This window comes from Aphelocoma coerulescens, unplaced genomic scaffold (genome assembly GCF_041296385.1).
Source record: "Aphelocoma coerulescens isolate FSJ_1873_10779 unplaced genomic scaffold, UR_Acoe_1.0 HiC_scaffold_384, whole genome shotgun sequence".
NCBI classification, from domain to species: domain Eukaryota; kingdom Metazoa; phylum Chordata; class Aves; order Passeriformes; family Corvidae; genus Aphelocoma; species Aphelocoma coerulescens.
The window spans coordinates 31,263-56,326 of record NW_027183727.1 but is presented as its reverse complement, the minus strand read 5'-3'; the positions used below and the strand labels follow the sequence as shown (position 1 = coordinate 56,326).

The 25,064-nt window shown below is 57.8% G+C and overlaps 1 protein-coding gene across 1 annotated transcript; it reads left to right on the top strand.

The window, feature by feature from the left end:
- The first annotated feature begins 8,135 nt into the window (after positions 1-8,135).
- LOC138101651 (claudin-7-like) lies at positions 8,136-23,476 on the top strand. The gene is made up of 4 exons (XM_068999424.1): positions 8,136-8,211; positions 12,073-12,237; positions 16,118-16,202; positions 23,297-23,476. Exons 1-4 carry the CDS (start codon positions 8,136-8,138, stop codon positions 23,466-23,468), a joined length of 498 nt encoding a protein of 165 aa, XP_068855525.1. The 3' UTR covers positions 23,469-23,476.
- Positions 23,477-25,064: the final 1,588 nt, after the last annotated feature.

The following is a 25,064-nucleotide window of genomic DNA, read 5'->3' as shown; positions in this document are numbered from 1 at the left end:
GGTGCTGGGCGAGCTGGGCCGAGCCTGCGAGCTCATGCTGGAGCAGTGACCACTGACCAGTGAGGGGGGACACTGGGGACAGTGGGGACACCAAGGGGACACTGGGGACACCTGGGGACAGGTACTGGGCGAGCTGGCCCGAGCCTGCGAGCTCATGCTGGACCAGTGACCAGTGAGGGGGACACTGGGGACACTGGGGACACTGAGGGGACAGTGGGGACAGCGAGGGGACAATGGGGACACTGAGGGGACACTGGGGACACCTGGGGACAGGTGCTGGGCGAGCTGGGCCGAGCCTGCGAGCTCGTGCTGGAGCAGTGACCACTGACCAGTGAGGGGGGACACTGGGGACAGTGGGGACAATGGGGACACCTGGGGACAGGTGCTGGGCGAGCTGGGCCGAGCCTGCGAGCTCGTGCTGGAGCAGTGACCACTGACCAGTGAGGGGGGACAGCGGGGACACTGGGGACACTGGGGACAGTGGGGACAGCGAGGGGACAATGGGGACACTGAGGGGACATTGGGGACACCTGAGAGCACCTGGGGACATTGGGGACACCTGGGGACATCGGGGATACCACAGGGACACCTTGGGGACGCCTGAGAGCAGCTGAGGACATCGGGGACAGCCGGGGACACCTCGGGGACATCGTGGGACACCCCCGGGAGCCTTGGGGACATCGGAGACACCAAGGGGAGACCTGGAGGCATCTCGGGGACACCGTGGGACACCTCGGGACACCCCCATGAGCCTTGGGGACATCGGGGACACCTCGGGGACACTGTGGGACACCCCTGTGAGCCTTGGGGACACCTCGGGGACACCGTGGGACACCCCTGTGAGCCTTTGGGACATCGGAGGCAGCAAGGGGACGCCTCAGGGACATCGTGGGATACCCGTGTGAGTCTTGGGGACATCGTGGGCGACTTTGGGGACATCGTGGGACACCCTGGGGACACCTCGGGGACATCGTGGGACACCCCCGGGAGCCTTGGGGACCTCAGGGACACTTCAGGGACACCGTGGGACACCCCTATGAGCCTTGGGGACACCTCGGGGACACCGTGGGACACCCCTGTGAGCTTTGGGGACATCGTGGGACACCCTGGGACACCTGGGAACACCTCGGGGACACCGTGGAAGACTCCCGTGAGCCTTGGGGACCCCTCAGGGACACCGTGGGACACCCCTGTGAGCCTTGGGGACACCGTGGGACCCCTCAGGGACACCGTGGGACTCCTCGGGGACACCGTGGGACACCCCTGTGAGCTTTGGGGACACCGTGGGATCCCTCGGGGACACCGTGGGACGTTGCTGGGGTGGCCCCGGGACAGGCAAAGCTGGGACAATGGGACTTCACTGGGGCGCGACACCTCGGGGACATCGCTGGAGACGCCCCCCGGAGCTCGGGGACATCGTGGGGACACCCTGGGGACACCCTGGGGACACCCCAGGACAGCCTGGGGACACTGTGGGACACCCTGGGGACACCCCCTGGACCTTGGGGACACCCCAGGGCACCCTGGGGACACCCCCTGGACCTTGGGGACATCGTGGGGACACCCCGGGGACACCCCGGGGACACCCCCTGGACCTTGGGGACACCCTGGGCACCCCGGGGACACCCTGGGGACACCCCAGGACACCCTGGGGACACCCCCTGGACCTTGGGGACACTCTGGGGACACCCCAGGACACCCTGGGGACACCCCCTGGACCTTGGGGACATCGTGGGGCACCCCGGGGACACCCTGGGGACACCCCAGGACAGCCTGGGGACACCCCGGGGACACCCCCTGGACCTTGGGGACACCTCAGGGACACCTCGGGGACACCGTGGGGACACCTCGGGGACACCCCCCCCCTTTGGGGACACCCCCAAATAAAGGGACACCGCGGTGGCCTTCAGACCTCGGCGGGACTCGGAGTTTTGGGGGGTCCTGGGGTAGATTTTGGGGGGTCCCGGGGGGGATTTTGGGGGGTTCTGGGGGGGATTTGGTGGATCCTGATGGATTTTGGGGGGTCCTGGGGTGGATTTTGGGGGGTCCCGGGGGGGATTTTAGGGGGTCCTGATGGATTTTGGGGGGTCCTGGGGTGGATTTTGGGGGTCCTGGGAGGATTTTGGGGGGTTCTGGGGGGGATTTGGTGGATCCTGATGAATTTTGGGGGGTCCTGGGGTGGATTTTGGGGGGTCCCGGAGGGATTTTGGGGGATCCTGGGAGGGGAATTTGGGGGGTCCTGATGGATTTTGGGGGATCCTGGGGGAGGATTTTGGGGGGTCCTGGGGGGATTTTGGGGGTCCTGGGAGGATTTTGGGGGGTCCTGGGGGGATTTGGTGGATCCTGGGCGAGGATTTTGAGGGGTCCTTGGGAGGATTTTGGGGGTCCTGGGGGGGATTTTGGGGGGTCCCGGGGAGGATTTTGTGGTCCTGGGGAGGATTTTGGGGGTCTTGGAGGGATTTTTGGGGGTCCTGGTGAATTTTTGGGGGGTCCCGCGGGGTTTGGGGAGGTCCCAAAAATTCCCCCCTAAAATTTCGGTTTCTGTTTCATTCCCGGGTGGGGCCGCTCGGTGACGTCATCGCGCCGGTGACGTCACCGTGGTTTATTGCTCGGAGCCCCGCCCCCGCTGTGGGCGTGGCTCCCGCCCACGCCTCATTAGCGAGCTGTCAATCACCGCTGGGGGCGTGGCCAAAAGGCCATCAGGTGACGTCATCGGACGGGCTGGGAGGAGTGGGGGAGGGAGGGACCCCCTGGGACCCCCCAAATTCACCTGGGAACCCCCAAATCCGCCCCAAACCGCCCCAAAATTCACCTGGGAGCCCCCAAATCCCCCTCAAAATTCACCTGGGACCCCCGAAATCCCCCCCAAATTCACCTGGGACCTCCTGGGACCCCCCAAATTCACCTGGGACCCCCCAAATCCCCCCAAACCACCCCAAAACCCCCCGATTCTTCCCCAAATCCCCCCAGGACCCCCCCCAAATCCACCCCAAATTCCCTCAAACTCCCCAAATCCCCCCCAAATCTCCCCCAAATCTCCCCCAAACTCTCCAAATCCCCCTTAAATGCCCCCTAAACTCCCTCAAATCCCCACAATCCCCCCAAAATCCCCCCCAAATCCCCCCAAACTCCCACAACTCCCCCCAAAATTTCCCAAATCCCCCCAAACTCCCCAAATCCCCCCCAAATCCCCCCTAAATCGCCCCTAAATGCCCCCTAAACTCCCCAAATCCTCCAAAATCCCCCCCAAACTTCCCCAAATCCCCCCAAACTTCCCCAAATCCCCCCTAAAACTCCCCCAAAATCCCCCCAAACTCCCCAAATTCCCCCTAAATTCCCCCTAAAACTCCACCAAAATCCCCCCAAATCCCCCCCAAACTCCCCAAATCCCCCCTAAATCCCCCAAATCCCCCCAAAACTCCCCCAAAATCCCCCCGAATCCCCCCCAAATCCCCCCAAACTCCCCAAATCCCCCCCAAATTCCCCCTAAACGCCCCCTAAACTCCCCAAATCCCCCCCAAACTCCCCAAATCCCCCCAAATCCCCCCTAAATCCCCCAAAATCCCCCCTAAATCCCCCAAAATCCCCCCAAATCCCCCCAAACTCCCCAAATGCCCCCCAAATCCCCCTAAAACTCCCCCCAAATCCCCCCAAACTCCTTAAATCCCCCCTAAATGCCCCGAAAATCCCCCCTAAATGCCCCCAAATCCCCCCAAAACTCCCCCAAAATCCCCCCTAAATCCCCCTGAACACTCCCAAATCCCCCCTAAATCCCCCCAAGCCCCCCAAATCCCCCAAAATCCCCCCAAAACTCCCCCAAAATCCCCCCAAATCCCCCCAAATCCCCCCAAACTCCCCAAATCCCCCCCAAATTCCCCCTAAACTCCCTCTAAACTCCCCAAATCCCCCCCAAACTCCCCAAATCCCCCCAAATCCCCCCCAAACTCCCCAAATGCCCCCCAAATCCCCCTAAAACTCCCCCCAAATCCCCCCAAACTCCTTAAATCCCCCCAAAATCCCCCCTAAATCCCCCCAAATCCCCCCCAAATCTCCCCCAAACTCCCCAAATCCCCCCCAAATCCCCCCAAATCCCCCCAAATCCCCCTCTCCACCCCGATCCCCCCCCTCCCCTCCCCCCCCGGGTGTGTCCCCGCCCCTCCCCTGCCCTTTGCCCCCCCCCGCCCCTCCCCCCCCCCCCCGTTTATTGTCCCCCTTTGCCCCCGGGGCGGGGCGGGGCGGTGACGTCAGCGATGACGTCACGGGCGCTATTTCCAGGTGCGCTCACCTGGCCCCCCCCCACCCCCGACCCCACCTGGAGGCGCCGCCGGGCCCGGAGGTGACCGCGGGCACCTATGGGGGCTATGGGGGGCTCTGGGGGGCTATGGGGGCACCTATGGGGCACCTGTGGGGGCTATGGGGGGGCTGTGGGGCACCTATGGGGCACCTGTGGGGGCTATGGGGGGGCTGTGGGGCACCTATGGGGGCTGTGGGGGATCTATAGGGGATCTATGGGGGCTATAGGGGGCTATGGGGGGGCTGTGGGGCACCTATGGGGGCTGTGGGGGATCTATAGGGGATCTATGGGGGCTATAGGGGGCTATGGGGGGGCTGTGGGGCACCTATGGGGGCTGTGGGGGATCTATAGGGGATCTATGGGGGCTATAGGGGGCTATGGGGGGGCTGTGGGGCACCTATGGGGGCTGTGGGGGATCTATAGGGGATCTATGGGGGGCTATGGGGCACCTATGGGGGCTGTGGGGGATCTATAGGGGATCTATGGGGGCTATAGGGGGCTATGGGGGGGCTGTGGGGCACCTATGGGGGCTGTAGGGGATCTATGGGGGATCTATGGGGCACCTATGGGGGCTATAGGGGGCTATGGGGGGGCTGTGGGGCACCTATGGGGAGTATGGGGCACCCATGGGGGCTATAGGGGGCTATGGAGCACCTATGGGGGTTACGGGAGGGGCTATGAGGCACCTATGGGGCATCTACGGGGGCTATAGGGCACCTATGGGGGATCTATGGGGGCTATAGGGGAGGCTATGGGGGATCTATGGGGGATCTACGGGGGCTATGGGGCATCTATAGGGGCTATAGGGCAGCCATGGGGGCTATGGGGGGCTATGGAGGAGCTATAGGGGATCTATGGGGGGCTATGGGGCACCTTCGGGGGCTATGGGGCACCTACGGAGGAGCTATAGGGGATCTATGGGGGCTCCAGGGCGCCTATGGGGGCTATGGAGGAGCTATAGGGCACCTATGAGGGATCTATAGGGACTATATGGGGTCTATAGGGGGTTATGGGGCACCTATGAGAGATCTATGGGGGCTATGGGGGGCCTATAGGCGATTTATGGGGGGGCTGTGGGGCACCTATGGGGGATCTATGGGGGATCTATAGGGGCTATGGGGCACCTATGAGGGCTATAGGGGGGCTATGGGAGATCTATAGAGGGCTATAGGGGGGCTCTGGGGGCTACGGGGCACCTATGGAGGATCTATAGGGGATCTACAGGGGGCTATGGGGGTGCTATGGGGGCTATAGGGGGCTATGGGGGAACCTATGGAGCACCTATGGCGGGCTATGGGGCATCTATGGGGCACCTATGGGGACTATGGGGGCTATGGGGCACCTATGGGGGCTATGGGGGGCTGTGAGGGATCTATAGGGGATCTATGGGCGTTCTATAGGGGCTATGGGGGGATCTATGGGAGCTATGGGAGATCTATAGGGCACTCATGGGGGCTATGGGGGGGCTACGGGGCACCTATGGGGGCTATGGGGGATCTGTAGAGAGGCTGTAGGGGATCTATAGGGGCTGTGGGGGATCTATGGAGGCCTATCGGGGCTTATAGGGGGCTATGGGGGATCTATAGAGGATCTATAGGGGATCTATGGGGGTTATAGAGGATCTGTGGGGGCTATGGGGGATCTATAGAGGATCTATAGGGGATCTATGGGGGCTATAGAGGATCTGTGGGGGCTATGGGGGATCTATAGAGGCTGGGAGGGGCTATAGGGGATCTATAGGGGCTGGGAGGGGCTATAGGGGGTTTATAGGGGCTGGGAGGGGCTATAGGAGATCTATAGGGGCTGGGAGGGGCTGTAGGGGACCTATAGGGGCTGGGGAGGGTCCCAGGGCCGTCCATAGGGGCTCCATAGGGGCTCCGGCTGCTCCATAGGGGCTCCGTGTGGTCCCCAAGGCCCCCAGGGCCACCCTTAGGGTCCCCTGGGGGGTTCCATAGGGATCCATAGGGCCCCATAGAGCCCCATAGGGTCCCATAGGGTGCCTATAGGGTGTCTATAGGGTGCCTATGGGGTGTCTATAAGGCCCCACAGGGGGTCTATAGGGTGTCCATAGGGTGTCCATAGGGTGTCTATAGGGTCCCATAGGGTGTCTATAGGGTGCCTATAGGGCCCCATAGGGGCCGGCGCTGCCCGCAGGTGCCCATGGGGTCTCTATAGGGTCTCTATGGGGTGTCTATAAGGTCCCACAGGGTGTCCATAGGGTCCCATAGAGTGTCCATAGGGTGTCTATAGGGTGTCTATAGGGTCCCATAGCGTGTCTATAGGGCCTCTATAGGGTGTCTATAGGGTGTTTATAGGGTCCCACAGGATCTCATAGAGTCTCTATAAGGTCCTATAGGGTGTCTATAGGGTGTCTATAGGGTGTCTATAGGGTGTCTATGGGCCGTCTATAGCATGTCTATAGGGTTTCTATAGGATCCCATAGAGTGTCTATAGGGTGTCTATAGGGTCCCATAGGATCCCATAGGGTGTCTATAGGATCCCATAGGGTCTCTATAGGGTCTCTATAGGGTCTCTCTGTGCCCGCAGGAGCCCGGCCATGGCGCGCGGGGGGCTGCAGCTGCTGGGGCTGGCGCTGCCCATAGGGTCTCTATAGGGTCCCATAGGGTCTCTATAGGGTCTCTATAGGGTCCCTCTGTGCCCACAGGAGCCCGGCCATGGCACAAGGGGGGCTGCAGCTGCTGGGGCTGGCGCTGCCCATAGGGTGTCTATAGGGTCTCTATAGGGTCTCTATAGGGTCTCTATAGGGTCCCTCTGTGCCCGCAGGAGCCCGGCCATGGCACGCGGGGGGCTGCAGCTGCTGGGGCTGGCGCTGCCCATAGGGTCTCTATAGGATCCCATAGGATCCCATAGGGTGTCTATAGGGTGTCTATAGGGTCTCTATAGGGTCCCTCTGTGCCCGCAGGAGCCCGGCCATGGCACGCGGGGGGCTGCAGCTGCTGGGGCTGGCGCTGCCCATAGGGTGCCTATAGGGTGTCTATAGGGTCTCTATAGGATCCCATAGGGTGTCTATAGGGTCTCTATAGGGTCTCTATAGGGTCTCTCTGTGCCCGCAGGAGCCCGGCCATGGCACGCGGGGGGCTGCAGCTGCTGGGGCTGGCGCTGCCCATAGGGTGTCTATAGGATCCCGTAGGATCCCATAGGGTGTCTATAGGGTCTCTATAGGGTCTCTATAGGGTCCCTCTGTGCCCGCAGGAGCCCGGCCATGGCACGCGGGGGGCTGCAGCTGCTGGGGCTGGCGCTGCCCATAGGGTGTCTATAGGATCCCGTAGGATCCCATAGGGTGTCTATAGGGTCTCTATAGGGTCTCTATAGGGTCCCTCTGTGCCCGCAGGAGCCCGGCCATGGCACGCGGGGGGCTGCAGCTGCTGGGGCTGGCGCTGGCCGTGGCCGGCTGGGCCGCGCTGGTGGCGGCGGCGGCGCTGCCGCAGTGGGAGGTGTCGGCCTTGGGCAGCGGCGCCATCATCACCGCCATCGTCACCTGGAAGGGGCTCTGGATGAGCTGCGTCAGCCAGAGCACCGGGCAACTGCAGTGCGAGGCCCACAAGTCCATCCTGGCACTGCCAGGTGACATCCCGGGGGCATCCTGGGGCATGGGGGGCATCCCGGGGCATGGGGGGTGACAGGGACACGGGGGGCACCGGGCAACTGCAGTGCGAGGCCCACAAGTCCATCCTGGCACTGCCAGGTGACATCCCGGGGCATGGGGGGCATCCCGGGGCATGGGGGGTGACAGGGACACGGGGGGCACCGGGCAACTGCAGTGCGAGGCCCACAAGTCCATCCTGGCACTGCCAGGTGACATCCCGGGGGTGACAGGGACATGGGGGATGGCAGGGACACGGGGGGCACCGGGCAACTGCAGTGCGAGGCCCACAAGTCCATCCTGGCACTGCCAGGTGATATCCTGGGGGTGACAGGGACATGGAGGGTGACCGGGCTGACCGGGCTGACTGGGGTGACTGGGACACCAGGGACAGTGTCCCAGTGCCAGCGTCCCTGTCCCCATTCCCATCCCTGTGCCAGTGTCCCTGTCCCCATCCCTGTCCCCATCCCCGTCCCTGTGCCAGTGTCTCAGTCCCCATTCCCAGTCCCTGTCCCCATCCCCGTCCCAGTGCCAGTGTCCCAGTCCCCATCCCAGTCCCCATTCCCAGTCCCCACTCCCAGTCCCTGTCGCCACTCCCAGTCCCCATTCCCATTCCCAGTCCCCACTCCCAGTCCCTGTCCCCATTCCCACCCCTGTTCCCGTCCTGGTGTCCCTGTCCCGGTGTCCCCATCCCCATCCCTGTCCCCATCCCAGTCCCCATTCCCAGTCCCCACTCCCAGTCCCTGTCGCCACTCCCAGTCCCCATCCCCATCCCTGTCCCCATTCCCAGTCCCCACTCCCAGTCCCAGTCCCTGTGCCAGTGTCCCCATCCCCATCCCTGTCCCCATTCCCAGTCCCTGTGCCAGTGTCCCAGTCCCCATTCCCAGTCCCTGTGCCAGTGTCCCAGTCCCCATCCCTGTCTCCATTCCCAGTCCCCACTTCCAGTCCCTGTCCCCATTCCCGTCCCCATTCCCATCCCTGTCCCGGTGCCAGTGTCCCTGTCCCGGTGCCAGTGTCCCCATTCCCACCCCGTCCCCGTTCCCATCCGCATCCCTGTCCCGGTGTCCCAGTGTCCCTGTCCCCATATCCCAGTCCCAGTGTCCCTGTCCGTGTCCCAGTGTCCCCATCCCAGTCCTCATCCCGGTGTCCCTGTCCCTGTCCCTGTCCTGGTGTCCCTGTCCCAGTGTCCCTGTGCCCATTCCAGTCCCGGTGTCCCTGTCCATGTCCCGGTGTCCCCATCCCAATGTCCCCGTCACAGTGTCCCTGTCCCCATCCCAGTGTCCCTGTCCCCATCCCAGTCCCGGTGTCCCTGTCCCCATCCCAGTGTCCCTGTCCCCATCCCGGTGTCCCTGTCCCCGTCCCAGTCCCGGTGTCCCTGTCCCCATCCCAGTGTCCCCGTCCCAGTGTCCCTGTCCCCATCCCAGTGTCCCTGTGCCCATTCCTGTGTCCCTGTCCCCATCCCAGTCCCGGTGTCCCTGTCCCCATCCCAGTGTCCCCATCCCGGTGTCCCTGTCCCCATCCCAGTGTCCCTGTCCCCATCCCGGTGTCCTTGTCCCCATCCCAGTCCCGGTGTCCCTGTCCCCATCCCGGTGTCCCTGTCCCCATCCCAGTCCCGGTGTCCCTGTCCCCATCCCAGTGTCCCCATCCCAGTGTCCCTGTCCCCATCCCAGTGTCCCTGTCCCCATCCCAGTCCCGGTGTCCCTATCCCCATCCCAGTGTCCCTGTCCCCATCCCAATGTCCCCATCCCAGTGTCCCTGTGCCCATTCCTGTCCCGGTGTCCCCGTCCCCTCTGTCCCTGTTTCCCTGTCCCGGTGTCCCCGTCCCTTCTGTCCCCGTCCCGGTGTCCCCTCTGTCCCCATCCCCATTTCCCCATCCTGGTGTCCCCACCCCCGTCCCCGTCCCTGTTTCCCCATCCCCGTTTCCCAGTCCCGGTGTCCCCATCCCCACCCCCATCCCCGTTTCCCCGTCCCGGTGTCCCCATCCCCACCCCCATCCCCGTTTCCCCATCCCAGTGTCCCCATCCCCACCCCATCCCCGTTTCCCCATCCCAGTGTCCCCATCCCCACCCCCATCCCCATTTCCCCATCCCGGTGTCCCCATCCCCTCCCCCATCCCCGTTTCCCCATCCCGGTGTCCCCATCCCCACCCCATCCCTGTTTCCCCATCCCAGTGTCCCCATCCCCACCCCATCCCCGTTTCCCCATCCCAGTGTCCCCATCCCCACCCCATCCCCGTTTCCCAGTCCCGGTGTCCCCATCCCCACCCTGTCCCCGTTTCCCAGTCCCAGTGTCCCCATCCCCACCCCATCCCCATTTCCCCATCCCGGTGTCCCCATCCCCACCCTGTCCCCGTTTCCCCGTCCCGGTGTCCCCATCCCCACCCTGTCCCCATTTCCCCATCCCGGTGTCGCCGTCCCCTCCCCCATCCCCGTTTCCCCGTCCCGGTGTCCCCACCCCCTCCCCCATCCCCGTTTCCCCGTCCCGGTGTCCCCATCCCCACCCCCATCCCCATTTCCCCATCCCGGTGTCCCCATCCCCACCCTGTCCCCGTTTCCCCGTCCCGGTGTCCCCATCCCCACCCCCATCCCCGTTTCCCCATCCCGGTGTCCCCATCCCCACCCCATCCCCGTTTCCCAGTCCCGGTGTCCCCATCCCCACCCTGTCCCCGTTTCCCAGTCCCAGTGTCCCCATCCCCACCCCATCCCCATTTCCCCATCCCGGTGTCCCCATCCCCACCCCCATCCCCGTTTCCCCATCCCGGTGTCCCCATCCCCACCCCCATCCCCATTTCCCCATCCCGGTGTCCCCATCCCCACCCCCATCCCCGTTTCCCAGTCCCGGTGTCGCCGTCCCCTCCCTCCCCTCCCCCCGTCCCCTCCCGGTTTCGGGGCGCGGCCGCGGCCAAAGGGCGCCCGGGGGGGGCCATAAAGGAGCGGCACCAACGGCCACCAACGGCCACCAACGGCCACCAACTGTCACCGAGCGAGTGCCACCGCCCCAGTGCCACCGCCCCAGTGCCACCGCCCCAGTGCCACCCCAGTGCCACCGTCACCAACTGTCACCGAGCGAGTCCCACCGCCCCAGTGCCACCGCCCCAGTGCCACCCCAGTGCCACCGTCACCAACTGTCACCACCGCCCCACCCGGGAGGGCCCCGGGACCCCCAAAATCCGCCCCCGAGACCGCCAAAATCCGCCCTGGGACCCCCGAAATCCATCCCAGGATCCCAAAATCCGCCCCGGGACCCTCAAAATCCGCCCTGGGACCCCTAAAATCTGCCCTGGGACCCCTAAATCCACCCCAGGATCCCAAAATCTGCCCCGGGACCCCTAAAATCCATCCCAGGATCCCAAAATCTGCCCCAGGACCCTCAAAATCTGCCCCGGGACCCCCAAAATCCGCCCCCGAGACGGCCAAAATCCGCCCTGGGACCCCTAAAATCCATCCCAGGATCCCAAAATCTGCCCTGGGACCCCCAAAATCCGCCCCGGGACCCCAAATTCCCCCTGGGACCCATCCAGGACCCCCCAAATCCCCTCCAACTCCCCCCAAATCCCCCCAGGACCCTCTTTAACCCCTTGTTGCCCGCCCAGGTCACCTGCAGACCCCCCAAACCTCCCCAATTCCCCCCCAAAATCCCCCAAATCCCCCCCAAACCCCCTCCAGGACCCTTTTTAACCCCTTGTTGCCCGCCCAGGTCACCTGCAGAGCCCCCAAACCTCCCCAATTCCCCCCCAAAATCCCCCAGATCCCCCCCAAACCCCCCTTTAACCCCTTGTTGCCCCCACTGACCCCCTTTAACCCTTTCATGTCCCCCCCCAAATCCCCCCAAACCCCCTCCAGGCCCCCCTTTAACCCCTTGTTGCCCGCCCAGCTCACCTGCAGACCCCCCAAACCTCCCCAAATCCCCCCCAAAATCCCCCAAATCCCCCCCAAACCCCCTCCAGGACCCTTTTTAACCCCTTGTTGCCCGCCCAGCTCACCTGCAGAGCCCCCAAACCTCCCCAATTCCCCCCCAAAATCCCCCAAATCCCCTCCAGGACCCTTTTTAACCCCTTGTTGCCCGCCCAGCTCACCTGCAGACCCCCCAAACCTCCCCAAATCCCCCCCAAAATCCCCCAAATCCCCCCCAAACCCCCCCCAGGACCCTTTTTAACCCCTTGTTGCCCGCCCAGCTCACCTGCAGGCCACGCGGGCGCTCCTGGTGGTCGCGGGGGTCCTGGGCCCGCTGGCGCTGGCCGCGGCCGTGGGGGGCATGAAGTGCACGCGCTGCGGGGGCGACGACCCCCGGAGAAAAGCCTCGGTGGCCGCCGCGGGGGGGGCCCTCTTCATCCTCGCGGGTGAGTGGCACCCCAAAAACCTGCCCTGGACCCCCAAAAACCTCCCTTGGAACCCCAAAAACTCCCCTGGAACCCCAAAAACTCCACTGGACCCCCAAAAACCTGCCCTGGGACCCCAGAAATGGGTTTGGGACTCCCAAAAACCTCCCCTGGGACCCCAAAAACTCCCCTGGAACCCCAAAAACCTGCCCCGGACCACCAAAAACCTGCCCTGGAACCCCAAAAACCTGCCCTGGAACCCCAAAAACCTCCCCTGGCACCCCAAAAACCTCCCCTGGAACCCCAAAAACCTGCCCTGGGACCCCAAAAACTCCACTGGAACCCCAAAAACCTGCCCTGGGACTCCAAAAACCTGCCCTGGACCCCCAAAAACCTGCCCTGGAACCCCAAAAACCTGCCCTGGGACTCCAAAAACTCCACTGGAACCCCAAAAACCTCCCCTGGAACCCCAAAAACCTGCCCTGGAACCCCAAAAACCTGCCCCGGACCACCAAAAACCTGCCCTGGAACCCCAAAAACTCCACTGGAACCCCAAAAACTCCACTGGAACCCCAAAAACCTGCCCTGGGACCCCAAAAACCTGCCCTGGGACCCCAAAAACCTCCCCTGGAACCCTAAAAACTCCACTGGACCCCCAAAAACCTGCCCTGGGACCCCAAAAACTCCCCTGGAACCCCAAAAACCTGCCCTGGGACCCTAAAAACTCCACTGGACCCCCAAAAACCTGCCCTGGGACCCCAAAAACTCCACTGGAACCCCAAAAACCTGCCCCGGACCACCAAAAACCTGCCCTGGAACCCCAAAAACCTCCCTTGGAACCCCAAAAACCTGCCCTGGAACCCCAAAAACCTGCCCTGGGACCCCAAAAACTCCACTGGAACCCCAAAAACCTGCCCTGGGAACCCAAAAACCTGCCCTGGAACCCTAAAAACTCCACTGGAACCCCAAAAACCTGCCCTGGGACTCCAAAAACCTCCCCTGGCACCCCAAAAACTCCCCTGGACCCCCAAAAACCTGCCCTGGAACCCCAAAAACCTGCCCTGGGACCCCAAAAACTCCACTGGAACCCCAAAAACCTGCCCTGGGAACCCAAAAACCTGCCCTGGAACCCTAAAAACTCCACTGGAACCCCAAAAACCTGCCCCGGACCACCAAAAACCTGCCCTGGAACCCCAAAAACTCCACTGGAACCCCAAAAACCTCCCCTGGAACCCCAAAAACCTGCCCCGGACCACCAAAAACCTTCCCTGGGACCCCAAAAACTCCACTGGAACCCCAAAAACCTCCCTTGGAACCCCAAAAACTCCACTGGAACCCCAAAAACCTCCCTTGGAACCCTAAAAACTCCACTGGACCACCAAAAACCTGCCCTGGACCACCAAAAACCTCCCCAGGACCACTAAAAACCTCCCCTGGAACCCCAAAAACTCCCCTGGAACCCCAAAAACTCCACTGGAACCCCAAAAACCTGCCCCGGACCACCAAAAACCTGCCCTGGAACCCCAAAAACCTCCCCTGGCACCCCAAAAACTCCACTGGAACCCCAAAAACTCCACTGGAACCCCAAAAACCTGCCCTGGACCCCCAAAAACCTGCCCTGGGACCCCAAAAACTCCGCTGGAACCCCAAAAACCTCCCTTGGAACCCCAAAAACTCCACTGGAACCCCAAAAACCTGCCCTGGAACCCCAAAAACTCCACTGGAACCCCAAAAACCTGCCCTGGGACCCCAAAAACCTCCCTTGGAACCCCAAAAACTCCCCTGGAACCCCAAAAACCTCCCTTGGAACCCCAAAAACTCCACTGGACCACCAAAAACCTCCCCAGGACCACTAAAAACCTCCCCTGGAACCCCAAAAACTCCCCTGGAACCCCAGAAATGGGTTTGGGACCCCCAAAAACCTCCCTGGGACCACCAAAAATGGGTTTGGGACCCCAAAAACCTCCCCCGGACCGCCAAAAACCTGCCCTGGACCCCCAAAACCCCCCTGGGACCCCCAAAACCTCCCCTGGGACCCCCGTCCCTGCCCCGTTGTTCCATAATCCCCATTTTTTTCCCCAAAATCCCCCATTTTTCCCCAAAACCCCTCATTTTTCCCCTCCCAAAACCTGCATTTTTTCCCCAAATCCCCCTTTTCCCCCCCAAACCCCCATTTTTTCCCAAAATCCCCCTTTTTCACCCCAAACCCCCCATTTTCCCCCCAAAACCCCTCATTTTTTATCCCCAAAATCCCCATTTTTCCCTCCCAACCCCCCTTATTTCTTGTCCCAAAATCCCCATTTTTCACCCCAAACCCCCCATTTTTTCCCCAAATCCCCTTTTCCCCCCCAAAACCCCCATTTTTCCCCCAAAATCCCCATTTTTCCCCCCAAAAACCCCTCATTTTTTTCCCAAAATCCCCATTTTTCCCCCCACACCCCCATTTTTTCCCAAAATCCCTCTTTTTCACCCCAAAACCCCCTCATTTTTTTCCCAAAATCCCCCTTTTTCCCCCAAAAAACCCCCCATTTTTTCCCAAAATCCCCCTTTTTCACCCCAAAACCCCCCATTTTTTCCCCAAATCCCCTTTTCCCCCCCAAAACCCCCATTTTTCCCCCAAAATCCCCATTTTTCCCCCCAAAAACCCCTCATTTTTTTCCCAAAATCCCCCCTTTTCCCCCCCAAAACCCCCCCATTTTTTCCCAAAATCCCCCTTTTTCCCCAAAAAAACCCCCCATTTTTCCCCCAAAATCCCCCTTTTTCACCCCAAACCCCCCATTTTCCCCCAAAACCCCTCATTTTTTATCCCCAAATCCCCATTTTTCCCTCCCAACCCCCCTTATTTCTTGTCCCAAAATCCCCATTTTTCACCCCAAACCCCCCATTTTTTCCCCAAATCCCCTTTTCCCCCCCAAAACCCCCATTTTTCCCCCAAAATCCCCACTTTTCACCCCAAAACCCCCCATTTTTTCCCAAAATCCCCCTTTTTCACCCCAAACCCCCTTATTTCTTGTCCCAAAGTCCCCCTTTTTCACCCCAAACCCCTCATTTTTTCCCCAAATCCCCTTTTCCCCCCCAAAAACCCCCCATTTTTCCCCCAAAATCCCCCTTCCCCCCCCAAAAAACCCCCCATTTTTCCCCGAAACCCCTCATTTTCCCCCCCCAAAATCCCCATTTTTCCCCCCAAAAACCCCTCATTTTTTTCCCAAAATCCCCATTTTTCCCCCCACACCCCCATTTTTTCCCAAAATCCCTCTTTTTCACCCCAAAACCCCCTCATTTTTTTCCCAAAATCCCCATTTTTCCCCCAAAATCCCCCTTCCCCCCCCAAAAAACCCATTTTTCCCCGAAACCCCTCATTTTCCCCCCCCAAAATCCCCATTTTTCCCCCCAAAATCCCCATTTTTCCCCCCAAAAACCCCTCATTTTTTTCCCAAAATCCCCCTTTTTCCCCCAAAAAACCCCCCATTTTTTCCCAAAATCCCCCTTTTTCACCCCAAAACCCCCCATTTTTTCCCCAAATCCCCTTTTCCCCCCCAAAACCCCCATTTTTCCCCCAAAATCCCCACTTTTCACCCCAAAACCCCCCTTTTTTTCCCAAAATCCCCCTTTTTTCCCCCACACCCCCCATTTTTTCCCCAAATCCCCTTTCCCCCCCCAAAAACCCCTCATTTTTTTCCCAAAATCCCCATTTTTCCCCCAAAATCCCCCTTCCCCCCCAAAAAAAACCCCATTTTTCCCCGAAACCCCTCATTTTCCCCTCCCAAAATCCCCATTTTTCCCCCCAAAATCCCCATTTTTCCCCCCAAAAACCCCTCATTTTTTTCCCCAAATCCTCCTTTTTCCCCCCCACACCCCCATTTTTTCCCAAAATCCCCGTTTTTCACCCCAAACCCCCCAGGCCTGCTGGGTCTCGTCGCCTGCTCCTGGTACGGCCACAGGATCGTCACCAACTTCTACGACGCCTCCACGCCCATCAACGCCAAGTGAGCGCCGTTTTGGGGCAAATCCCCGCCTTTTTGGGGCTTTGCGGGGTTTCTGAGGTTTGGGGGATTTTGGGGGATTTTTTGGGGATTTTTTGGGATTTTTTTGGGATTTTTTGGGGATTTTTTTTGGATTTTTTGGGGATTTTTTGGGCGAATTCTGGGGGTTTTTGGACGGGGGGTTTTGAGTTTGAGGGGTGATTTGGGGATTTTTTTGGGGGTTTTGGGATTTTTTTGGGGTTTGGGGATTTTTTGGGATTTTTTGGGATTTTTTGGGATTTTTTGGGGATTTTTTGGGGATTTTTTGGGGATTTTTTTGGGATTTTTTTGGGCGAATTCTGGGGGTTTTTGGACGGGGGTTTTTGAGTTTGAGGGGTGATTTGGGGATTTTTTGGGGGGTTTTGGGATTTTTTGGGGTTTTGGGGATTTTTTGGGATTTTTTGGGATTTTTTTGGGGATTTTTTGGGATTTTTTGGGGATTTTTTGGGATTTTTTGGGGATTTTTTGGGGATTTTTTTGGGATTTTTTTGGGCGAATTCTGGGGGTTTTTGGACGGGGGTTTTTGAGTTTGAGGGGTGATTTGGGGATTTTTTTGGGGGGTTTTGGGATTTTTTGGGGTTTTGGGGATTTTTTTGGATTTTTTGGGATTTTTTGGGATTTTTGCGGATTTTTGGGGATTTTTTGGGGATTTTTTGGGGATATTTCAGGGGATTTTTGGATGGGGGATTTTTAGTTTGAGGGGTGATTTGGGGATTTTTTTGGGGGGTTTTGGGATTTTTTGGGGTTTGGGGATTTTTTGGGATTTTTGCGGATTTTTTGGGGATTTTTTGGGGATTTTTTGGGATTTTTTTGGGCGAATTCTGGGGGTTTTTGGACGGGGGTTTTTGAGTTTGAGGGGTGATTTGGGGATTTTTTGGGGGTTTTGGGATTTTTTGGGGTTTTGGGGATTTTTTGGGATTTTTTGGGGATTTTTTTGGGATTTTTGCGGATTTTTGGGGATTTTTTTGGGATTTTTTGGGGATTTTTTGGGGAGATTTCAGGGGATTTTTGGATGGGGGATTTTTAGTTTGAGGGGTGATTTGGGGATTTTTTGGGGGGTTTTGGGATTTTTTGGGATTTTTGGGGATTTTTTGGGGATTTTTGGGATTTTTGGGGATTTTTTGGGGATTTTTTGGGGCAATTTCAGGGGATTTTTGGATGGGGGTTTTTCACTTCGAGGGGTGATTTTGGGATTTTTTGGGGATTTTTGGGGATTTTTTGGAGGTTTTTTTGGGATTTTTGGGGATTTTTTGGGGCGATTTCAGGGGATTTTTGGATGGGGGTTTTTCACTTGGAGGGGCGATTTTGGGGAGGATTTGGGGGTTTGGGGGATTTTTGGGGATTTTTTGGGGATTTTTTGGGGGATTTTTTGGGGTGATTTCAGGGGATTTTTCCCAGATTTTCGGGGGGATTCGGACGGATTTTGGGGTGGTTTCTGGGGGTTTTTGGATGGGAGTTTTTGGGGAGGATTTGGGATTTTTTGGGGTTTTTTTGGGGCAGTTTCGGGGGATTTTTTCCGGCTGTTCCTGGGCTGGGCGGGGGCGGCTTTGGGCTCAATTTGGGATATTTTGGGTTATTTTAATCGGGTTTTTGGCTATTTTGGGATATTTTAATTGGGATTTCGGTCATTTGGGGCTAATTTGGGCTATTTTGGGTTATTTTTTATCAGGATTTCGGCCACTTTGGGATATTTTGGGGTATTTTTGATCTGGTTTTCAGTCATTCGGGGTTAATTTGGGGTCAATTTTGGGCTATTTTGGGTTATTTTAATCAGGTTTTTGGGCATTTTGGGTTATTTTAATTGGGATTTTGGGCTATTTTGGGCTATTTTTATCGGGGTTTTGGGCATTTTGGGTCAATTTTGGGCTATTTTGGGTTCTTTTAATTGGGATTTTAGGTTATTTTGGGTTATTTTAATCGGGATTTCGGGCATTTTGGGCTATTTTGGGCTATTTTGGGCTATTTTGATCGGGTTTTCAGCCATTCGGGGTTAATTTGGGCTATTTTGGGTTATTTTAATCAGGATTTTGGGTATTTTGGGGCAGATTTCGGGGGTCCCTGACCCCAATCCCCCCCTCAGCTGTTCCTGGGCTGGGTGGGGTCAATTTGGGCTATTTTGGGTTATTTTAATTGGGATTTTGGGCTATTTTGGGCTATTTTGGGTTATTTTAATCGGGATTTTGGGCTATTTTGGGTTATTTTAATCGGGTTTTTGGCTATTTTGGGTTATTTTTATTGGGATTTTGGGCTATTTTGGGTTATTTTGATCGGGATTTCGGGCATTTTGGGTTAATTTTGGGGCAGATTTCGGGGGTCCCTGACCCCACTCCCCCTCCCCAGGTACGAGTTCGGCTCGGCGCTGTTCCTGGGCTGGGCGGGGTCAATTTGGGCTATTTTGGGCTATTTTGGGCTATTTTTATCGGGATTTCAGGCATTTTGGGGCAGATTTCAGGGGTCCCTGACCCCAATCCCCCCCTCAGCTGTTCCTGGGCTGGGCGGGGTCAATTTGGGGTCAATTTGGGCTATTTTGGGTTATTTTAATCGGGATTTTGGCTATTTTGGGATATTTTTATCGGGATTTTGGGCTATTTTGGGCTATTTTGGGATATTTTAATCGGGATTTTGGGCTATTTTGGGTTATTTTAATGGGGATTTCGGGCATTTTGGGTTAATTTTGGGGCAGATTTCGGGGGTCCCTGACCCCAATCCCCTCCTCAGCTGTTCCTGGGCTGGGTGGGGTCAATTTGGGCTATTTTGGGTTATTTTAATCGGGATTTTGGGCTATTTTGGGATATTTTTATCGGGATTTCGGGCATTTTGGGTTAATTTTGGGGCGGATTTCGGGGGTCCCTGACCCCAATCCCCCCCTCAGCTGTTCCTGGGCTGGGCGGGGTCAATTTGGGCTATTTTGGGATATTTTTATCGGGATTTCGGGCATTTTGGGGCGGATTTCGGGGGTCCCTGACCCCACTCCCCCTCCCCAGGTACGAGTTCGGCTCGGCGCTGTTCCTGGGCTGGGCGGGGGCGGCTTTGGGGTCAATTTGGGCTATTTTGGGTTATTTTAATCGGGATTTTGGGCTATTTTGGGCTATTTTGGGCTATTTTTATCGGGATTTCGGGCATTTTGGGTTAATTTTGGGGCAGATTTCGGGGGTCCCTGACCCCACTCCCCCTCCCCAGGTACGAGTTCGGCTCGGCGCTGTTCCTGGGCTGGGCGGGGTCAATTTGGGCTATTTTGGGTTATTTTTATTGGGATTTTGGGCTATTTTGGGCTATTTTGGGTTATTTTAATCGGGTTTTTGGGCTATTTTGGGATATTTTCATCGGGATTTCGGGCATTTTGGGGCGGATTTCGGGGGTCCCTGACCCCGATCCCCCTCCCCAGGTACGAGTTCGGCTCGGCGCTGTTCCTGGGCTGGGCGGGGGCGGCTTTGGGGTCAATTTGGGCTATTTTGGGTTATTTTAATGGGGATTTTGGGCTATTTTGGGATATTTTCATCGGGATTTTGGGCATTTTGGGGCAGATTTCGGGGGTCCCTGACCCCAATCCCCCCCTCAGCTGTTCCTGGGCTGGGCGGGGGCAGCTTTGGGGTCAATTTGGGCCATTTTGGGTTATTTTAATTGGGTTTTTGGCTATTTTGGGTTATTTTAATCGGGATTTTGGGCTATTTTGGGATATTTTTATCGGGATTTCGGGCTATTTTGGGATATTTTTATCGGGATTTCGGGCATTTTGGGGCGGATTTCGGGGGTCCCTGACCCCACTCCCCCTCCCCAGGTACGAGTTCGGCTCGGCGCTGTTCCTGGGCTGGGCGGGGTCAATTTGGGCTATTTTGGGTTATTTTTATTGGGATTTTGGGCTATTTTGGGCTATTTTGGGTTATTTTAATGGGGATTTCGGGCATTTTGGGTTAATTTTGGGGCAGATTTCGGGGGTCCCTGACCCCACTCCCCCTCCCCAGGTACGAGTTCGGCTTGGCGCTGTTCCTGGGCTGGGCGGGGTCAATTTGGGCTATTTTGGGTTATTTTTATTGGGATTTTGGGCTATTTTGGGCTATTTTGGGTTATTTTAATCGGGTTTTTGGGCTATTTTGGGATATTTTTATCGGGATTTCGGGCATTTTGGGGCGGATTTCGGGGGTCCCTGACCCCGATCCCCCTCCCCAGGTACGAGTTCGGCTCGGCGCTGTTCCTGGGCTGGGCGGGGGCGGCTTTGGGGTCAATTTGGGCTATTTTGGGTTATTTTAATGGGGATTTTGGGCTATTTTGGGATATTTTCATCGGGATTTTGGGCATTTTGGGGCAGATTTCGGGGGTCCCTGACCCCAATCCCCCCCTCAGCTGTTCCTGGGCTGGGCGGGGGCGGCTTTGGGGTCAATTTGGGCCATTTTGGGTTATTTTAATTGGGTTTTTGGCTATTTTGGGTTATTTTAATCGGGATTTTGGGCTATTTTGGGATATTTTTATCGGGATTTTGGGCTATTTTGGGATATTTTTATCGGGATTTCGGGCATTTTGGGGCGGATTTCGGGGGTCCCTGACCCCACTCCCCCTCCCCAGGTACGAGTTCGGCTCGGCGCTGTTCCTGGGCTGGGCGGGGGCGGCTTTGGGGTCAATTTGGGGTCAATTTGGGCTATTTTGGGTTATTTTAATCGGGATTTTGGGCTATTTTGGGCTATTTTGGGTTATTTTAATCGGGATTTTGGGCTATTTTGGGTTATTTTAATGGGGATTTCGGGCATTTTGGGTTAATTTTGGGGCAGATTTCGGGGGTCCCTGACCCCAATCCCCCCCTCAGCTGTTCCTGGGCTGGGCGGGGGCGGCTTTGGGGTCAATTTGGGCCATTTTGGGTTATTTTAATCGGGATTTTGGGCTATTTTGGGATATTTTTATCGGGATTTTGGGCTATTTTGGGTTATTTTAATGGGGATTTCGGGCATTTTGGGGCAGATTTCGGGGGTCCCTGACCCCAATCCCCCCCTCAGCTGTTCCTGGGCTGGGCGGGGTCAATTTGGGGTCAATTTGGGCTATTTTGGGTTATTTTAATCGGGATTTTGGCTATTTTGGGATATTTTTATCGGGATTTTGGGCTATTTTGGGCTATTTTGGGATATTTTAATCGGGATTTTGGGCTATTTTGGGTTATTTTAATGGGGATTTCGGGCATTTTGGGTTAATTTTGGGGCAGATTTCGGGGGTCCCTGACCCCAATCCCCTCCTCAGCTGTTCCTGGGCTGGGTGGGGTCAATTTGGGCTATTTTGGGTTATTTTAATCGGGATTTTGGGCTATTTTGGGATATTTTTATCGGGATTTCGGGCATTTTGGGTTAATTTTGGGGCGGATTTCGGGGGTCCCTGACCCCAATCCCCCCCTCAGCTGTTCCTGGGCTGGGCGGGGTCAATTTGGGCTATTTTGGGATATTTTTATCGGGATTTCGGGCATTTTGGGGCGGATTTCGGGGGTCCCTGACCCCACTCCCCCTCCCCAGGTACGAGTTCGGCTCGGCGCTGTTCCTGGGCTGGGCGGGGGCGGCTTTGGGGTCAATTTGGGCTATTTTGGGTTATTTTAATCGGGATTTTGGGCTATTTTGGGCTATTTTGGGCTATTTTTATCGGGATTTCGGGCATTTTGGGTTAATTTTGGGGCAGATTTCGGGGGTCCCTGACCCCACTCCCCCTCCCCAGGTACGAGTTCGGCTCGGCGCTGTTCCTGGGCTGGGCGGGGTCAATTTGGGCTATTTTGGGTTATTTTTATTGGGATTTTGGGCTATTTTGGGCTATTTTGGGTTATTTTAATCGGGTTTTTGGGCTATTTTGGGATATTTTCATCGGGATTTCGGGCATTTTGGGGCGGATTTCGGGGGTCCCTGACCCCGATCCCCCTCCCCAGGTACGAGTTCGGCTCGGCGCTGTTCCTGGGCTGGGCGGGGGCGGCTTTGGGGTCAATTTGGGCTATTTTGGGTTATTTTAATGGGGATTTTGGGCTATTTTGGGATATTTTCATCGGGATTTTGGGCATTTTGGGGCAGATTTCGGGGGTCCCTGACCCCAATCCCCCCCTCAGCTGTTCCTGGGCTGGGCGGGGGCAGCTTTGGGGTCAATTTGGGCCATTTTGGGTTATTTTAATTGGGTTTTTGGCTATTTTGGGTTATTTTAATCGGGATTTTTGGGCTATTTTGGGATATTTTTATCGGGATTTCGGGCTATTTTGGGATATTTTTATCGGGATTTCGGGCATTTTGGGGCGGATTTCGGGGGTCCCTGACCCCACTCCCCCTCCCCAGGTACGAGTTCGGCTCGGCGCTGTTCCTGGGCTGGGCGGGGGCGGCTTTGGGGTCAATTTGGGGTCAATTTGGGCTATTTTGGGTTATTTTAATCGGGATTTTGGGCTATTTTGGGCTATTTTGGGTTATTTTAATCGGGATTTTGGGCTATTTTGGGTTATTTTAATGGGGATTTCGGGCATTTTGGGTTAATTTTGGGGCAGATTTCGGGGGTCCCTGACCCCAATCCCCCCCTCAGCTGTTCCTGGGCTGGGCGGGGTCAATTTGGGCTATTTTGGGTTATTTTAATCGGGATTTTGGGCTATTTTGGGATATTTTTATCGGGATTTTGGGCTATTTTGGGTTATTTTAATGGGGATTTCGGGCATTTTGGGGCAGATTTCGGGGGTCCCTGACCCCACTCCCCCTCCCCAGGTACGAGTTCGGCTTGGCGCTGTTCCTGGGCTGGGCGGGGTCAATTTGGGCTATTTTGGGTTATTTTTATCGGGATTTTGGGCTATTTTGGGCTATTTTGGATATTTTAATCGGGATTTTTGGGCTATTTTGGGTTATTTTAATGGGGATTTCGGGCATTTTGGGTTAATTTTGGGGCAGATTTCGGGGGTCCCTGACCCCAATCCCCCCCTCAGCTGTTCCTGGGCTGGGCGGGGTCAATTTGGGCTATTTTGGGATATTTTTATCGGGATTTCGGGCTATTTTGGGATATTTTTATCGGGATTTCGGGCATTTTGGGGCGGATTTCGGGGGTCCCTGACCCCCACTCCCCCTCCCCAGGTACGAGTTCGGCTCGGCGCTGTTCCTGGGCTGGGCGGGGGCGGCCCTGGCGCTGCTCGGGGGGTCCCTCCTGGCCTCGTCGCGCTGCTCCTGCGGGGGGAGGGGCGCGGCCCCAGCCCGGGGCTACCCCCGCCCCAAGGGCCCCCCCAGCAGCAGCCGCGAGTACGTCTGAGAGACCCCCGCCCCCAATGCGGGACCCCCGCCCCCATTCCGGGACCCCCTCCCCCATTCCGGGAACCCCCGCCCCCCAATTCGGGACCCCCGCCCCCCATTTCAGGACCCCCGCCCCCCATTCCGAGACCCCCGCCCCCATTCCGGGCTCCCCCCTCCCCCATTCCGGGCTCTCCCCTCCCCCATTCCGGGACCCCTGCCCCAATTCCGGACCCCCACCCCCCATTCCGGGACCCCCCTCCCCCATTCCGAGACCCCCTCCCCCATTCCGGGCTCTCCCCTCCCCCATTCCGGGACCCCTGCCCCAATTCCGGGACCCCCACCCCCCCATTCCGGGACCCCCTCCCCCATTCCGAGACCCCCTCCCCCATTCCGGCTCTCCCCTCCCCCATTCCGGGACCCCCTCCCCCATTCCGAGACCCCCTCCCCAATTCCAGACTCTCCCCTCCCCCATTCCAGGACCCCTGCCCCCATTCCGAGCTCTCCCCTCCCCCACACTCAGGGATTTCCCCTCCCCCACCCCGATTTTCGGCGGGGTTTTTTTTCCTTCCCCTCCCCTCCCCCAATTTTGGGGGGAGGGGGGGGGGTTTGTCCCCTCCTCTCCCCTCCCCCCGCCCCTCGCTGGGGCCGGGACCCCCTCCCCAAATTCGGGGGGGTCCCCGCGCGGTTTTGTGCGAGATGGGAATAAAGCGGTGGGGGAGGGGCGCGGGCGAAGTTGCTTTCGGTGATTTTTTTTTTTTTGGGGGTGTTCGGGGTGGAGGGCTCGGCCGGGGACCCCCAAATTCCCATCAGGGAACCCCAAATCCTCCCAGGAACCCCAAAATTCCCATCAGGGAACCCCAAATCTCCTCTAGGAACCCCCAAATCTACCCCTGGGACCCCCAAATTCCCATCAGGGAACCCCAAATCCTCCTGGGAACCCCAAAATCCCATCAGGGAACCCCAAATCCTCCCTGGGAACCCCAAAATCCCATCAGGGAACCCCAAAATCCCCCCAGGAACCCCAAAATTCCCATCAGGGAACCCCAAATCCTCCCAGGGACCCCAAAATTCCCATCAGGGAACCCCAAATCCTCCCAGGAACCCCAAAATTCCCATCAAGGAAGCCCAAAATTCCCCCCGGGACCGCCAAATTCTCATCAGGGACCCCCAAATTCCCATCGGGGACCCCCCAAATCCACCCCTGGGACCCCCAAATTCCCATCAAGGAACCCCAAATCCTCCCTGAGAACCCCAAATTCCATCAGGGAACCCCAAATCCTCCCAGGAACCCCAAAATTCCCATCAAGGAAGCCCAAAATTCCCCCGGGACCGCCAAATTCTCATCAGGGACCCCCAAATTCCCCCTGGGACCCCAAAATTCCCCCCGGGACCCCCAAATTCCCCTCAGGGACCTCCAAATTCCCCCTGAGAACCCCAAATTCCCCTCCAGGACCCTCAAATCCCCTCCAGGGCCCCCCAAATTCGCCCTGAGAACCCCAAATTCCCCTCAGGAATCCCCAAATTCCCCTGAGAACCCCAAATTCCCCTCAGGAATCCCCAAATTCCCCCGGAAGCCCAAATTCCCCTCAGGAACCCCCAAATTCCCCTCAGGAAT